This window comes from Recurvomyces mirabilis, assembly GCF_035927965.1.
Source record: "Recurvomyces mirabilis strain CCFEE 5264 chromosome Unknown scaffold_10, whole genome shotgun sequence".
NCBI classification, from domain to species: domain Eukaryota; kingdom Fungi; phylum Ascomycota; class Dothideomycetes; order Mycosphaerellales; family Teratosphaeriaceae; genus Recurvomyces; species Recurvomyces mirabilis.
This window is the reverse complement of record NW_027041944.1, coordinates 164,352-180,903: the sequence shown is the minus strand read 5'-3', so window position 1 is coordinate 180,903 and position 16,552 is coordinate 164,352. Positions and strand designations below refer to the sequence as shown.

Below are 16,552 nucleotides of genomic sequence, written 5' to 3'. Positions count from 1 at the left end.
CAGCCCATACAACATGATGTTGCTTTCTCTTCTCTGCTCTTCTCTTCTCCTCCACGATTACAGTAAATGCTTTCCCCCCAGACCCACCCGGACCATAACCGACCATATCCTCACAAAGAAACACCACAACGCCTCGCTCAAAATCGCCACGACGACGACAGCAAAGGAAACCAATCCCTACTCGAGCGATTTGAAACGACACCGCTCGAAAGCACCACCCCCTCAAGTCGCCATCAATTCGGTAAATGCATATCACCTCATCCCTCACTCTGCGCCACCCCGTTCGTCGACCCCTCCGCCGTCGCGCCAGAGCCCTCACCATTCGTAGTAGTAACACTCGTCCCCACCTCACCCGCCTGTTGCTGCAGCAACTGCTGCTGAGCCAACAAACTCACCCTCTTCCTCCTCTTCTCCTCCTCCTCCTTCTCCTTCCTCTTCGCAGCAATCTCCTGCAGCTTAGCCTACACACACACACAACAAAAGTCAGCACCCACCAAACGCATCTCAAAAGTGACGCCAAACTTCTCAAAACAGCAGGTACAAAAAGGGGATGACATACCATCTTAGCCACCCGCCCCCTCTCCTTCTCCTCCCTCCCCCGCTCCACCTCCCGCTGCACCTCCGTCTTCCCCTCATCCTCCCGCGCCGCAAACTCCTTCCACCGCCTCCACCCATCAAAATCAATCAACGCCTGCATACACCCCCACTCTTTCACCTTCCGCTCCAGCCAGACAAACGAAACCGGTTTGGTCAAAAAATCATTACACCCCGCTGCGAGGGCCTCGTGGCGATCGGATTGCAAAGAGGAGGCGGTCAGGGCGACGATGATGACGGGGGATTTGAAGAGCTGGGCTGTGCCTTCTTTTTGTTTTTGCATGGGGAGGAGGTCGGAGGGTTTGGATTTGTCGTCGCCGTCCTCCACGGCTGATGATGGGACTTCGGCGCCATTCGGCGTCTGCCTTTCTTTCTTCTCCTTCTCCTTCTCCTTCTCCGCCGGACTCCCCTCCACACTCCCGGGGTCCGCACTAAACACCCCGATCCCATTCACCCGCTCCAATCGCCTGATCTCCTTGGTAGCCTGCAGACCATTCATCACCGGCATCTGGATATCCATCAGCACTAAATGATAACCCCCCTGCCGCCACTTATCCAGTGCGATTGCCCCGTTCATCGCCGTTTGCCACCGCACCTTGAGACGCTTCATCAGCCCTTCCAGGATGCGGAGGTTGATGATGTTGTCCTCGACGATCAGGACGGAGATGGGGGGCACGCTGCTGTCGAGGACGCTGGTGAGGCCTGGGATGCTGTTGGGGGTGCTGGGTTTGGCCGTTTGGCTGTCGGAGCGTTGGTGGCTACTCCTCCCGCCGCTTTTGTCGGGGTGGATCTTGCGCCCGCCGGCTTTCTTGATTCGGCGGCCGGGGGCCACGAGTTGGGATGGGGTGGGCGGGGTACTGCCTGCTTGGTGCCCGGTCAGAGTCTCCGGCGCTGGGGGGGTGGGTGGTTGTGGGATAGCGCTCGATGGGACGGACATGCCGTTGGTGTTGCTGTGGTGCAGGAGTGTCTCCGAAGCCATCGAGTCGTTCCGTGGTCTTGTGCTGCCTCGGTGGACCAGCGGTAGTTGTGGGTTTACATTAAGACTGGATTGAGCGGCGGCACTCAGTGGCACGCCGCTTGAGTTGTTGATTTGGGATGGGTGGGAGAGGATGGTGGGCGAGGCGGTGTGCTGACGTATTACCTTTGGACGATGTGGATGGCCGCGGTTCCGCATCACACTGCCTGGGGAGGGTAGAGGAGGGATCTGGCCGGTGCTGAGGACGGCTATTGAGCGTGGTTCTTGTCCAGGGTGGAGGCCGGCAATGGAAGGGTGGTGGCCTCTGCTACTGTTCATGCTGCCGTCATGCGAGCTCGTGGTTTGCGGCATGCTGGGTGGTATCACAGCAGGCATGGGAGGGAAGTAGTCCGTTCCACTCTCCACCGGCCGGTAGTCCTCCAGCATGTGATAGCTCGGATGGTGATACGCTCGGGGTGATGGTCGCGGTGTCCTTCGTTCCTGGACAGGTACATCGATAATCAATGCATCCTCCACCTTCTGCCCACCCGTGAACTCCTCGTCAATGGTCCTACACATCTCCTCCTCTGGCCCGAGCACCCTCTCCACCCTAGGTTGTCCAGCCTCCGCCCGAAGCAGTATTCTTAACGTCATATCCGGTGCATCAAACGTCCTCCCCAGTGAATTGGCGTACTTTTTCAAGATCATATCCCGAACATCATCCACTAAATCATCCGCTTTAAGCTGCACCATGGTAGCCGAGGCACCGGGCCGCCGCACCCAGATCTTGCGGTGCAGTAATTGTGACATGTCGGGTAGAGCGGGAGTGAAGTAGGCAGCTAGTGTACTTGTGTTGAGAGCAGAGCTGATGTTGTTGGGGTGGGGGGAAGCAGGAGCGTCAATGACCGTTTCCACTACCTTCTCATCGGCGGGATGGGCAGTGCTGATGCTGAGCTGATGTCGTTGTGGGCCATCAGCTGGGACGGTGTTGGGCGAGACGGAACGCAGCGAGCTGACTTCGTCGTCTAGTCTTGGCTGGTAGGAGGGTGCAGGTAGAGGTGTGTCGACCGCCGTGTCGTTCCGCTCAAGCCAGTGTCGTCCCAGCAGCTCTTTCGCTTCCACGTCCGGTGTGGGTGCTTGGATCTGTACCACCGGCGGGTCCAGCACCACCTTATCCTCTCTCTGCACAGGTGGTGGACTCGCGCTCACGTCTCGCGTCGGCACCTCTCCCTCACCACCGCCCAAAGTTTCACTCCCGCTCCGTGCCGGCGACAAGTCGGTCGCAGCAGGCGACGGCAGCTCTCCAACCAGCAACACACTCTCCCTCACCTCTGCCACGGATTCCGCTAACTCCGTCCCTCTGCCCTTTTCCCTGAGCTTGGTGAGAGACGCGCTGCGCCTCGTCCTTGCCCCAGCTTGTTGCGGAGACACGACAGCCTCGATCTGTGGAAGATTCCGCGTTGGTTGTTGTTCAGATGGCGGAGTGGTCGTGCCAGTACTCGACGTCGACGTCGAGGTGGTGGTGGTGGTGGTCGTAAAGGTCGTGGTCGTATTCGCAGAGTTGCTCCTCTTGAACAGTCGACCCAGTGCAAATATGCCTCTGGCCATTCCCTGAACTGGGAACGAACAGCGGAGCTCGCTCCTTTCAAGCGTGCGCCAGGTGAAGTGCGAAACTCAAAACTCCGGCGGGCATGATTAGATTCACGAGATATACAGGACGCGTCTGCTTTAGAAGTATACCGCGTCTGCGTCGATTAAGTGGATAAATAATACTGTCAGGCCATCCATGCCACCGTGAAACAAAATGCTGCAAACTCCTGCATGCGACCTACATACATCTGTCTTTGCGATACATCAATAATCTGTACTGCCACAGATGCAATTTGCCACGCCTCCCGCTGCACTAGAAGCGTTTATTGGCAGGTCCGTGGCGTAATTGTCGGAAGAATCCTAATCCGATCTTTTTGCTGTGGCTGCGATTGCTGTGGCTCACCCATTTACAAGTACGAGCTACCTTACATAGGTACTTGCACGTCACAATTCCGAGGCAGACGCACACACTCACGGACGAGGTACACAGAGACACTTCGGCAAAGATGCGATTCATCAGACTACCGACGGACAATTGGAGTCTCCGAGGTCAATAATGTGGTGCAGTAATAAGGCCAATGTGATGGCTACTTGCCACACCTTAGTACACAAAAGCACGTCTTCTTCTCCCGACCATACAAACTCACTGCCTTCATCCAAACCCGCATGCCATCTCACCTATACAAGCAGCGCGCCACCATTCTATCGCAACTAACATCAGCAGAGCTCGACTCACAACATCGAAGGACGAAGCTCCCACTTACCGTTGAAATCATCGAACCAGTCATGTTCTACACCATCCCCTTTCCGTCAGAAAACCCTCACAACAGTCCTTTGGAGAGCAGTAAACTCACCTGATCCTTCAAACACCCCAGATACACCTCCGCAATATCACTAGGTGTGGGCACCCGTCCCGTCGGCAACTTCTCCGCCGACTCCTTGAAAAGCTTCTGTTTCTGCTCCTCGGACCTACACATCGACAAACACACAAAACGTCAGCAAAAGCACCTCACCTCACACAGTACTCCCTCCTAACGACCTTCCCACTCATCGGATAGGGATTTGCTTGCTTACATCCCATTCCACAACTCCGTATTCACCACCCCCGGCGAAATCAAATTCACCCGGATGGGTTTCAAATCCAACGCCAGACCCCTGGTCATGCCCTGCAATCCCGTGGCGAAGGAGCCTATGACGCTCCAGTTCGGGCGAGGACGTTCGGAGACGGAGCCCGTGGTTAGGACGAGGGAGGATTTCGGGCCAGGGTTTAGGTAGGCGGGGGCGTGTTTGGCTACTATTCTGTTCGTCGAACAAAAAAAATTGACCGAGTGAGTAAGGTGTTGTCTATGTGGAGAGGGTGGTGGTGGGGGAGGAAAAGGGGGGAGGTGTGTTTTGATTTGCCACACTTACAAGGGCCCGAAGAAGCGGACCATACCGGCTTTGATCGCTTTCTCCGTCGTTACTTCGCCGATGGGACTACACAGCATCATAACCGTCAGCTCCAAATCTCACCACTTCCTGGTCAGTCATTTAGATCGTGGGAAAACGTACATCATCGCCAACGAATCTCCCGCCGTATAAACCACATGATCCAACTTCCCTCCTTCCTTCGTCGACTTCTCAAGCAGTTGCTTGACATTCTCATCCAGACTCGCCTGCTCGCCGAGATTACACGGGTAGCCTGAGAGGCGCGATTTGGCTGAGGGGTAGTCTTTGAGGAGTTTGTCGAGGGTGGAGTTCACGCGGTCTGGGTTGGAGGAGGAGATGATGACGTGGGCGCCGTGTTCGAGTAGGGCTTCGGCGACGCCGAAACCGATGCCTGTGTGTTTTGTTTTGTAAGCAAGGTATTGGGATTTTGGAAATTATGGCGTGCTGGTCAGATAGTTCTAGTGGTCTCTTGCTTACCAGACGATCCGCCGATGACGAGGACCTTGGCGCCGTGGAGCTTGTTGGTGTATTTTACTGCGTCGGACATGGTGGCGTTCGTGTACTTTCAATTGACTAGTTTAATACGATTGTAGAACGCACGGGCAGCATTGCTTCTAGATTATATATCGTGAGAGGAGGTCGTCTACATCATTCGGACTTAAGTGAGGACTTAAAAGTCTCTCAATCCAAACCTTCGTGGTGACGTTATTCGTTGCAAGGGTGGAGAAAGTTCACGGCACTGTTATCCACACACTATTCATCCTTACCAGGTACCTTAAGCAGATGTATACATTGTGACAGTAGGAAGGTACTTTCTGCTAGCAGGCGTTGTTTGGTTTTCAAGACATCATTCGAATGGCACTGGTATGCCCACATCTTCGAGGCCGACATCCACAGTCACTGGACGGCCTCAATGCTGTTATTGGAAAGTAGTCTTTTAGCTCTATGTGATAAACATGAGAGTGGCCGGACATAGCATACCGCCACCCATCACGTCCGCTATAGCTCTTCGTCAGACTCTACGCAGTCCATATCCATCAGGCGGCGTTAAGAAGGCCGTTGCTACGGCGCGAGCTATGCCACTGACGTGTGAGGGTTCCTTTTTTCAGAGATCGAGTGCGAAGTGAATGGCATGCGGGGAAGGGGTACTTCTTGGGATTGTAGGAGCAGTCATCGAGGCTGTATACCTCATGCCAAAGCTCCTAGCATGGGCGCGCCCTAGTCGAATGCGCACGTCTGCTACTCTGTCCTTCTGCTTGCATGGCTAAATCCATGCACCAGGTCAACCATTATTGGGCCTCGCAATCTACAAGCTCACACCATCTACAATGTTCTTGTCAGATCCTCAAACCCCAATTCCCGAAGTGCCTTCGGCCGCCTCATACTCCCTCACATGCTCCTCATCGACGACTCCTCCCTCCACTTCGTCGTAATTACTCAAAATCATGGTCTCCTCCATTGCCAAGTCAAAAGAGCCTGCGTCCCTGGCGCTTAGTACGAAATGGCCATCATGCGCAGTGCCATCGTGTCGCTCTGGCTTCTCAGCCTTGTAGCTGACTTGTCGCCTATTCTCCAAAGGAAGGATGTGGAGACGTGCGCCGCTTTCGCCTGGTCTCGGCTTAGCCATGTAGAATGAGCACTTGATTATGGCAGAAGAGCAGACTTTGATGCTTTGGCGAAATCTGGCTGGCACCCGCTGCTCCACTTCTTCGCCAGTGGCGATGATGTCGCGCACCAGTCTTGCAAATCGTGCTCCTCTTCCCACTCTACCTTTGTGAACGGCGTGAATCTCCAATGCAACGTGACGAAGCTTCGGCATCATGGCGAGAAGCTGGTCCATACCATTGAGAGTGAGGGACAAGATGTAGTCCGCGTCTGTAGCAGTGAGTGTCAGTACTGATACGTGTGCGAGAGGGAACGAGGCAGGACGCACTCAGCCCTATAGACCACGCGCGGTTGTCATTCGCGGTGATAGCCAACTCGATGCGCTGGATATATGGCATGACGCAGCCGATCTGCGCCGGCAAGTCTCCGAACATGGGCCTGCGCTGACTACCAACGTATGGACGAAGGCCCACCGATGTTGTGAACAGCAGCTCCACCGCCCGGGAGGTTTCTTGCTCGTACTCGGCTTTGAACGGGCGAGAAATCAGTCGCATGGATGGAATGATGTACCGACGTGCCCGTAGCGTATAGTGCACATTCGGGTCGCAGCATGGTTCACAGCACTTCATGAGCGAGCCGTAGACATTGTTGCGGAGTTCGCGTGGTAGGTGGAAGAACGAAAACGCCGGTTGTGGTCGTGCGATTGGACCAGGGGGCGTCGACAATTCTGTCTTTTGAGGCCATCGTGTATTGTTCTGACGATGTTGTGTAGGTCGAGGACAGGACAGGCTTTGTTAGGAAGGCAGCAAACGAACACGCGCTAGATTCGGGCCGCACCGAAGGAGGTCCAATGTGGCAAGAGCGAGCTTCCATCACCTGTCAACCCTTGAGAAGTCAGGCTCGTTCTTGGCATACACCAGTCTCTTCAATACCATGATGTTATCATTCACTTGTACTTCCTCGTTCCCGCCACGACCTCGTTCACGAAGCAATGCCCTCCCACGCTACCTCCCTCCACATTCCCAGGGTCTCCCTCTTCTCCTCTCCCCGTCAACGTTGTTTGTTCCTGGCTAGAGCGCCACCATATTCACGGTATCGATGCCATCCATCTCCCCGTACAACTCGGCGGGCCGTCCGTGGGAGTCTTGATGCCCACATCGTCCACGTCCGTGTAGGGTTAAGAACACTATACCCGTAGCATGCTGCAACGCTGTCGAGAGCGAGCACGTTAGACCATCACACTGCTTTGCGACCTGCGGCTTCATCACGTTGAAACCCCTCGGGGCACACTCCGTTCCGTGAAGTCACACCATTGCGACCGGCCTTGAGATGTCGAGTAACAACCCGTAGAGCAGGCACAAGCTCATGCTGTAAGAAGCAAGTCAATGATGTATTTCTATGCTCTCTTCGCCTTCCGGCACTTCTGTGGTGAGCGCGGTTGTGTGATTTGCGAAGGTGCCCTCAAACATATCGCGTACCAAGTCAAAGAAGGGGAGGCGTTGTGGCAATGGGTTTCGGCGTCTATTTCGGTGGCGTTGATGTTCCGCGTGGGCCACCTAAGATATCTCCCATTGCGTTGGCCGGAAGATCGTATAAAAGTCCCGCGAGTACAGTGGCGTGTGCTGAGAAGTAGGATACTAAAGCTCACTTCGTCCAGGGCCAGGTAGCTGTGAGCGGGCCGCCGCAGTACGCTGGCAAATGCGATACCATCATCTGCACAGCAGGCGCAATCTGGTCCAAGTGTCGTGAGAGCAGGCAGTCGCGGCCCACATCCCATCCAACAAACCCCTTAGCCCTCATCGCTCAAACATAGTATCCTTACTCAAATTACTCCCCACCCTCTCCACCCCCACAACCCCCTTCCCACCAACCTCCTCATCCAACAAACTCGCCTCTCGTGACCTCCCACTCCTAATACTCCCCCCAGCATCAGCCTCAGCCCCCTCAAGCAAATCTCCCATATCCTCGCCCTCCTCATCATCATCATCAGCCTCGGCCGTCCTCCCCGAAACCCCCCGATCAAGTTCCTTCTGCGCCTCGTCCATGCGTCGCCGGACTTCAGCAGCAACCCTCATCCCATCCGTGACGATATTGTCCAAGACTCCGCGGAGACCTTTTCCAGGTCCGACAACGCCCGCTGCCGCGCCACCGGGACTGATAGCCGGTAGACCGAGACTAGCGGGTGATACTGTGCCCCCACCACCGAGACTGCTATTAGCTGTTCCCATCGCACTTGAAGCAGAAGCGCTCGCCTGGCCCACAGCGCCGAGGAATGAGGGTGAGGTGATAGTGCTACTCGCCAACGGCGCATCGGCAAGGTGAAAGGAATTCGCGAACCCGGAATCGAAAAAGGCCTCCAGCGTTTCGTCCGCAAGGACCAACATCCGGAAAGTCGGGAGGGTGATATGAACGGGACTACTAGGATCCAGAGCCGCGTTCGCCGCTGTGTTATTCCTGCTAGGCGTCGAGGGAGAAGGCGAAGCGGGAGTGGTCTGGCCGAAGGTATTGGTTGAGGGCCGGGAGAGCATGGCATCGTCTGTCGCAGACTCGCCGGCGTCCTTCTGAGCATCTGAAGAGGAGGAAGAAAGACCAAGCAGATCCGTGGCCTCCACCACCTCCTTCTCCGCCTGCCGCGAAGGATGATCCGGATCCGCATACTCGAAACAGCGCCGGATAAACGCACTAACCGCCCCCAAAAATCTCTCATCCCGACTCTGCTGCCCCTCGCCCCCAACAGCACCAACCCCAGCACCCCCTTCCACCTCACCAACCTCCACCCCCCTCCTCGTCAAAAACAGCAACGCCTCGGAAATCCTCAAAATCCCCTCCCGATCCACTTTACCATCCGAATCGTCATCATACAACTCAAAAAACCACTCAATCACCCCCATCAAATCCCTGCCGCCCTTAATCGGCGCGAGTCCCGAAACGACATTCTGTAAAGATAACCCGCCCACATCCTCAGAATCCCATTTCCCGAATAAGCGTTGCAGGAACTCGTGATCGGCGGGTTCCGGGCCGGTGCCCCATTCCCTCATTGCGTTTGTTGCGGTAAGGACGTTGCGGTTGCGGAGGGAGTTGAAGTATCCGCCGTTCTCCTCGTGCGAGGGCTTGGTGGGGGAGGAAGGGGAGTCCGTTACGGCCCATTTTGCTACTCCGGCTAGGAACTCCCGGAAAGCGTCGTAGGACATGATCGTCGTACTCGCCGCTCCCAGGGCCACCCTACCCATTTCTGGCGCCAGGGTAGAAATCCCGGAGACGACCTCCGTGGCTTTCGTCTTAGCGACTTTAGCCCTCCGCTCCGTCTCCGCCTGCACCATTTGCGCGCGCTGCTGTCGTTCATATAACACGGCGTAGAACCGATCATACAGGAACCCGAGATCATTAGCAGACAACTTTTTGCTCTCCGGCCCCAAATTCCGGATACTCGTCCGCTTGGCAAACATCTCTATCCCCTCCAACACGCCCGGCTTCGATTTCACCCTCTGCTCGGAAACCGTCTGCTGCGTGATGCCCTCGAACTCCTTGAACGCCACGACCATGAGGGCCTGGAAATTCGTGATCTGGCGATGCTTTGCATTCTCGCTCTTCGGGTGCGCGCTCTCCCCCAACCGCGCGAAATAGGATTTCAAGACTGAAATGAAGGTGCCGTCGTCCGTGGCGTCGAGGAGTTCTTCGCCATTGATACGGAGGATGGCGAGGCCGATTTGGAAGAGGACTTTGGGGCCTTCGAGGAAGAAGACGTCGAGGACGCGGAAGGCGAAGGTGAGGGGGAAGGAGTTGATGTATAAACTTAGGAACCAGGGGAGGCTGACGACGGAGAGCTGGACGTCGTTTTTCTGCAGGTGGTCCCAGATTATCGGCATGGTTTTCTCCACGAGCGATTCGAAGACGCGTTGGTCGAGTAAGGTGCCGTACATGGTTTGGCTGTAGTAGCCGGGTAAGAGGCGGTCGCAGAGGGTGGAGAGGATGTAGAAGGCTTGTTTTTCGTTTAGGTAGATGAGGAGGGCGGCGACGACGATGTTCATGGCTTGGCAGTAGCCTACTTCCGTGTCGGTCCAGGAGTAGGCGGTTAGCACTCTGCGCAGACGCCCGATGCCTTCGGAGGATTGGAAGCCGGCGTATTCGGGGAGGGAGCGGTTGAGATCCTTTTCTATCTCTTCGATTGCTAGACTTTGCTGGCCTTCGTGCTTCTTGAGCGTTTCTTCATACTGCTTGGGCTTCTGTAGCCGGAGCCAAAGCGATCCGGACGTGAGTTCCCAGATCTCGCCACGTAGCAGATTCGGCAAGCCGACGCGGATGAGGCGATGAAAGTCCGGCTGTCGCACCAACGTCGTATTGCGACCATTGTCCCTCATATACTCATGCCACAAGCGCATCTTACTCCGATCCCGCAACTTCCTCGTATTCCCCGGATACGTGAACAGCGTCCCTAATCCTGTATCCGGCGGCTTGATCTCCTTCCCATCCGCCCCCGTCCGTGTATCAACCGCAAGACTCGTCTCGGCCTCGAAATCTCCCTGCGAGAAGAATTCCGAATAGCACTCCGCGACCACGACCCGCATATTCTCCACCTCGCGCATCCCCTGCCTCAACCCCTTCTTCAACCCATCGCAGAACCGCTCACATTGTAACCGGGACCCCTCTAGCGTGATTGTAAGCTTGGGAGGCGCATTCCCTGATCCCAACCCTTGCGCCTCACTTCCCTTGACTCCAGCGTCCTGACCCGTCCACGTCGTGATGGCGAGCGCAAACATATGACTCTGAGTATGCAGCCTCTCCACCCTCCGGACCGCGCAAAGCGGAAGCGTGAACCCATCTCCAGCCGGTCCAGTCCCATGAGTTCGGCCCGTGAAAGCCGAAGAAGCTGAGGTCGAAGCCGTGGAGACGAAGGTAGTATTCACCGTGCTAAAGCAGAGGAACTGCTCACTGATATGCAGCTGACCGACATAATGCGTCCCTCTCTCCTCCGCCGTCCGGTCCCAGTTCGAACTATCCCAGTTCTTGGCTGTGCCGGCTCCGGGATGTGGTTGATAGGTGCGTGCTTTGCTACCACTACTACGATTTGACGGCTTGGAGGGGAGGGTGAGCTCGGCGGTGATCTCATACAGCGGATTTTGAGTATCTGGTAAGCGGAACTGGTGTCGGAAGAGCTGGGCCTTGGAGGGTCGGTCGGAGGAGGCAGTCGTGAGGTTCGCGAGGGGTCCCGGGAGGGCGGCGGGGTCGATGAGCTGTTGGGCCTTTTGGACGAGGTTGGAGAGGAACATGGTTGGTTGGTTGCCCCGCTGTAAGAGTGGTTGCGATTATCTACCAGTGATTTGGGGTTGTAGGGACTGGCGAGCCAAGACCAGCTCATTGCCGGGAATGCTGAGCAGGTTCGCAGAGGTCTTTGCATCTGTATTGCTCCTCAAGCTAACGCCATGGTTTTTGGTTGGTAAGACCAGGTCTGTGTATGAGACAGTAATCAGCTCGACTTCACATCTCATCAGCTCTTGGCGGAACGTTGACCGCGCAGCAACCACCTTTCGGCACGCCGAGCGGAAGGTCCGGATATCATGCAGGTCTTGCATACACTATGCAAGTACGTGACTATCGCCGTTCCCTACTCCAACAGTGGTACATGGGTCCAACGAGATGGGTAGGCCACGACATGGAGCTTGACACAATCGCCACGACAATCGACTCCAAGGACGAAACAATATTACACCAACCACGAACGCTAACATTACAGCATGGGTATAACGCAGCGCTATCCTAGTCAATCATCAAGACATGATCAAAAGCCTCATCAACAACTCCCTCCCCATTAACATCCCTTGGAACTCTCCCTACACAACCCCGCTCATCTGCCCAATCTCCACCACCTCTCCCACGCCCACCCACCCCGGATGCACCTTAACCCCCCCAAACCACTCCCCCCTCAACCCCTCCCTACCCTCCCACACCGACGCCTCCACCGGTCGCAGCAGGCCAATACTCTACACCTTCGCCCTGCCCGTATGCAACGTCCTCCCACTCCCCCGATTCCTCAAAAAGATCACCGTAGCATAACTCGCCGTGACGAGCCAGAGCAGCATATTGACCAGATCGACCCAGACGGCGTTCTTCATGCGGTGGATACCGCCTTGTTTCGGGGTTGGGTGGGCAGGGATGTAGATGCGGCCGAAGAGGCCGAAGAGGGCGGTCCAGAGGGCGCTATTAACCATTATTAGAGAGGGTGGAACGAGGAAGGAGGATAAGGTGAATGAAGAGGAGAAGAACTCACAACATCACCCAATCCCACCCAAACGCCCAATACGACTTGAAAAATGGCACCCCATACACCAACACCGTCACGGCCGCCAGACCCGCCACGATTTCAGCAAACACCCATTTTCCATCAGTGTACTTGTTTTGTTGGTGCGCGTGGTGGAGATCCGTGCCGTAGAGGCCGGCGACGGTGAGGGCGAGGATGAATTGGAAGAAGCGGAGGACGAGGCGGACGAGGGCGCCGGGGAGGCCGCCGGAGGAAGAGTTGGAGCCGATGGAGTCGAAGATGGCCATTTTTTGGGGTGGGAGTGAGTAGGTGGGTAAGTGGGGTGGGGTAGATTGTTGATGTTGATGGGATTATTGGTTACTGCTGGTTGTGCATGTGATTGGTGTTGTTGATATGACGTGATTGTATTATTATGTTGACTGTCGTGTACCAGACACTAGATCAGCTTCTCCGTCTTTAAACAGTATATTGGGTGAAGAAGGGAAAGGGAGCAAGAGCGCGGACAAGCAGGTGAAGAAGGAGCAGATGATCAACAGCAGCTCAAGAAATGCATCTCGTGATACCGTATGCCAGCTTCCCACGTACCTTATACCAGATACCCCTTTCTCTCTTCCCCACACTACTGCGACCTGTCGTACGACCGTCTCGTCTCGTCTCGTCTCGCCTCGCGTTCCTGTATAACGAGATGGATGCTCCGAGCGCGCGTGTAGAAGAAAAACAATATCACATGCTCGTCGCACTCCTATCACCCACCCATTTAACCTTCCACTGGCTCCCACTTCCCCAAAACCCAAAGCCGCTGGCGTCATCCTGTCACGGCAGGAGCAGGGGTTAAAGATTGGCCGTACGTTTAGCGCCGAGCGCCGTTTTAGAGTCGCGGGAGAGGTGAGGCGTGATTGGGTGGGGGGGGTTTGGACGTCCATTGGAAGAAATTTATGAGACGGTATTGAAGTCTTGTTCAGCATCTGTATGTAAATATAGCTGTATAGAAAGGACGAGATGAAACGCAAGGCTGATACAGATGCTATAAGCGAGGAGAGCAATGGCTACAGCAGGAAGAAAGTCGCCACCGAGGACGAAATCCAAAGCCACTTTGGCCCCAACGTCTTTGGCTCAGCAGACAAGTATGCCGCCGATTACGCCGCATCAACACCCTACAAACACGCCGTGGTCCACAACCTGATCTCTGACCCCCTCCTCCGATCCGTGCGATCGGAAATCGTAGAGAATATCCACTTCACCCCGAAAGAAACCGACATTTACAAGATCCACCAATCCGGCGACCTGGCCAACCTAGATGGTCTGCACCCGGACGCCCTGAAGAAGTTGCCCAGTCTCCTCCAACTCCGCGATGCGCTATACAGCCCTCCCTTCCGCCGATGGATCCAGAAGGTTTCCGGTGCGGGTCCGCTCAGTGGCGGGAAGACGGATATGGCGGTTAATGTCTACGTGCCCGGCTGCCATTTACTCTGCCATGATGACGTGATCGGGTCGAGGAGGGTGAGTTATATTTTATATCTTACCGATCCGGAGAAGGCGTGGAGAGCGGAATGGGGTGGTGCTTTGCGATTGTATCCTACGGACCAAGTTGAGGGGGAGGATGGGAAGAAGTATAAACTTCCTCGAGCGGAATGGGAGAAGGTCATCCCGCCGGCGTGGAATCAGCTCAGTTTTTTTGCCGTGCAGCCGGGGGAGAGCTTTCATGATGTTGAGGAGGTTTATCATCGGGGTGTTGGGGATGTTGAGGGTGATGGGGGCAGGGTGCGGATGGCGATTAGTGGATGGTTTCATATTCCGCAGGAGGGGGAGGAGGGGTTCGAGGCTGGGTTGGAGGAGAAGTTGGCGGGGATGAGTTCGTTGCAGCAGTTGCAGGGGAAGGCGGAGGGGTTTGATGAGCCGCGGACGGAGTGGTTCGAGCCTGAATCGATGAGTGGGCAGGCGAATGGAGAGGAAGCTGCTGAGGAGGATGATGAGGAGGAGGAGGAGGAGGATGAAGGATTATCGGAAGCGGATCTAGAGTTCTTACTTCGCTTCCTCACCCCGAATTACCTCACGCCGGATACGGTCGAGGAGCTGAACGAGCTCTTCACCGACGAGTCGACGCTCCAACTCACCAACATCCTCAACAAGAAATTCTCCTCCGCCCTCCGCGAAGAACTGGAGAGTCTAGACGCCACAACCCTCGACCTCCCACCCATGCGCACCTCCCGTCCACCCCACAAACACCGATACCAATACGCCCTCGCCCAACCCGGCCAAGATAGTCTCAGTCCACGCGAACAACTCCTCAACCTCCTCCTCCCTAGCCTTTCTTTCCGGAAATGGATGTCCTGCATCACCGGCTTGGAGCTGAAGCGTTGTTCAGTTCTTGCGAGAAGGTTCCGAAGGGGTTTGGATTATCAGCTTGCGCAGGGGTATGAGGCCGAGGAGGCGCAGGTGGAGTTTACCCTTTGTGGGACGCCTTCGAAGGGATGGGGAGGTGGGAATGATGGGGACGAAGTGGAGGAGGGGGATGGTGATGGAAAGGCTGACGATGTGGAGGAGGAAGATGGTGTAGGTGGTTACGAGCTTTATATGGCTGGCGATGACGCCGACGACGACGACGACGACGAGGATGGCTCAGACGACGGTGTCGCCATCCCCGCCAACGCAGCACACGGCTCTTCCGCTAAGGCGGGAGCCGGTGCCTCACACACAGGCGCTGGCTCACGGCGTTCAGCTAAGCAGAAGAAAGATACTTCCGATCCAGCTGTGTACAAAGCCGCTGCTGAGGGAGAGGCAGAGGACGACGGGATTCTGTTTTCGAACCCTGCGAGCTGGAATACGCTGAGTATTGTTTTGAGGGATCGGGGGACTTTGCGGTTTGTGAAGTTTGTTAGTAGAAAAGCGAGAGGGGATCGATGGGATTGGAGTGGGGGGTTTGAGGTTGGGGGGGAGGATGAGGACGGGGAGGATGATGTATGAAGTCGGTAGGAAGGCCGCGATTTCAGAAACCGGCCAATCCGAGCATGTGGAGAGAAGGGTGACTTGGCTATTGTTGACAGGCATGGACGATGTGCATACAGCATTCTCCTACCATCGACGTAACATGAGTTGAAGTAAGTCCCGGTCGAAGTCAGCAGTTTCTGAATTGCAGCGCTCATAGCATGACTCACTGCTGGCAACATGGTATCGCGAAACCATACCGAGAAGAGGGATGGACGCCCCGCCGTCATAGCAATGGGAACGAACGGGAAGTCAGTGTGAGGGATATGGGATGGGCTTGTCCCGGCTCGGCTGGAGGTGGCATGTGATGTGCTCCGCGAGCCGACGAGTCGCCCTTGAACGGTTGCAAGGACAGCACGCATCGCGGCTGCCATGCCATGGCTGCAGGCACGCATGTGTTCGAGCTCGACTCGAGTCGCGGGCTCGAGTGTAAGGGAGCTCGGACGAGTATTACTGATCCAAGATTGAGAAGGGCACGTCGAGCTGGTCGTTCGTGGTGGAAACCCCCCCCGTCGACTTCGTCCGTGATCTCTTCGGGCTGCCCTTCTAATCTCTTCATTGGTCCGGCACATTGTGAATTCAAGAAGCATGAGGCGTGGTTAGTAGTCGCGCGCTGTCAGCGACGAGAAAGATCACTGAACAAGAGTGACGAGCAGTGTGTGCAAAAGTGCAGAATGCCGCGGTTCAGGCTGCTGTCCGGGGTCTTGCGTATTGTTGTGCTGTGGGTGATCTAGTCCGGACAGTATGCGCAAAGACCTCTTTTGCCACTACACAAGAGAGGACTTATATTCCGAGACATGTTTTCATCGTTATGATGGTGGGGTGTTGTTCTAGTCCTCGCCGCGTGAGCTTGCCGATGTGGTCTCACTTTCGTGTTCACTAACCACAATGATACCGTATTCTGCTCGTATACAGGCGTGCTTACAAATCTCGTGCCTTGATCTACCTCGTTTCCTGGACTAAGACTGGCGTGTTGGCTCCACAAACGACGATTCATGATCCTGCTGAGCGGTGGCTCTCCAAGCATGGGATGCAGCTGCCTGTACCACTATCCCATTTCTGTATACAGGCCGTCGGATCGTCGCGTGTAGCTTCGAATCTGATGTCTCAGCACCTCGGCATCACCTTCCCTGGGGGCC

The 16,552-nt window shown here is 55.7% G+C and overlaps 6 protein-coding genes across 6 annotated transcripts; 1 reads left to right on the top strand and 5 right to left on the bottom strand.

Annotated features, from left to right (window-relative positions):
- Window positions 1-257: 257 nt before the first annotated feature.
- MgSsk1 (Two-component response regulator SSK1p) lies at window positions 258-3,157 on the bottom strand (the record flags this gene model as incomplete). Its single annotated transcript, XM_064837142.1, has 2 exons — window positions 258-461; window positions 560-3,157. The coding sequence occupies 2 exons, from the start codon at window positions 3,155-3,157 to the stop codon at window positions 258-260; spliced, it is 2,802 nt and encodes a 933-aa protein (XP_064695101.1).
- A 660-nt stretch (window positions 3,158-3,817) lies between these two features.
- LTS14_004439 (uncharacterized protein) lies at window positions 3,818-5,114 on the bottom strand (the record flags this gene model as incomplete). The annotated part of the gene is made up of 7 exons (XM_064837141.1): window positions 3,818-3,841; window positions 3,904-3,930; window positions 3,994-4,108; window positions 4,214-4,438; window positions 4,550-4,615; window positions 4,691-4,958; window positions 5,045-5,114. 7 exons carry the CDS (start codon window positions 5,112-5,114, stop codon window positions 3,818-3,820), a joined length of 795 nt encoding a protein of 264 aa, XP_064695100.1.
- A 798-nt stretch (window positions 5,115-5,912) lies between these two features.
- On the bottom strand, window positions 5,913-6,726 carry LTS14_004438 (uncharacterized protein; the record flags this gene model as incomplete). The annotated part of the gene is made up of 2 exons (XM_064837140.1): window positions 5,913-6,442; window positions 6,501-6,726. 2 exons carry the CDS (start codon window positions 6,724-6,726, stop codon window positions 5,913-5,915), a joined length of 756 nt encoding a protein of 251 aa, XP_064695099.1.
- A 1,242-nt stretch (window positions 6,727-7,968) lies between these two features.
- On the bottom strand, window positions 7,969-11,439 carry GYP2 (GTPase activating protein (GAP); the record flags this gene model as incomplete). Its single annotated transcript, XM_064837139.1, has 1 exon — window positions 7,969-11,439. One exon carries the CDS (start codon window positions 11,437-11,439, stop codon window positions 7,969-7,971), a length of 3,471 nt encoding a protein of 1,156 aa, XP_064695098.1.
- Window positions 11,440-12,150: 711 nt separating this feature from the next.
- On the bottom strand, window positions 12,151-12,715 carry LTS14_004436 (uncharacterized protein; the record flags this gene model as incomplete). Its single annotated transcript, XM_064837138.1, has 2 exons — window positions 12,151-12,367; window positions 12,438-12,715. 2 exons carry the CDS (start codon window positions 12,713-12,715, stop codon window positions 12,151-12,153), a joined length of 495 nt encoding a protein of 164 aa, XP_064695097.1.
- A 712-nt stretch (window positions 12,716-13,427) lies between these two features.
- NUA3 (putative component of NuA3 histone acetyltransferase complex) lies at window positions 13,428-15,392 on the top strand (the record flags this gene model as incomplete). Its single annotated transcript, XM_064837137.1, has 1 exon — window positions 13,428-15,392. One exon carries the CDS (start codon window positions 13,428-13,430, stop codon window positions 15,390-15,392), a length of 1,965 nt encoding a protein of 654 aa, XP_064695096.1.
- Between the last annotated feature and the right edge of the window lie 1,160 nt (window positions 15,393-16,552).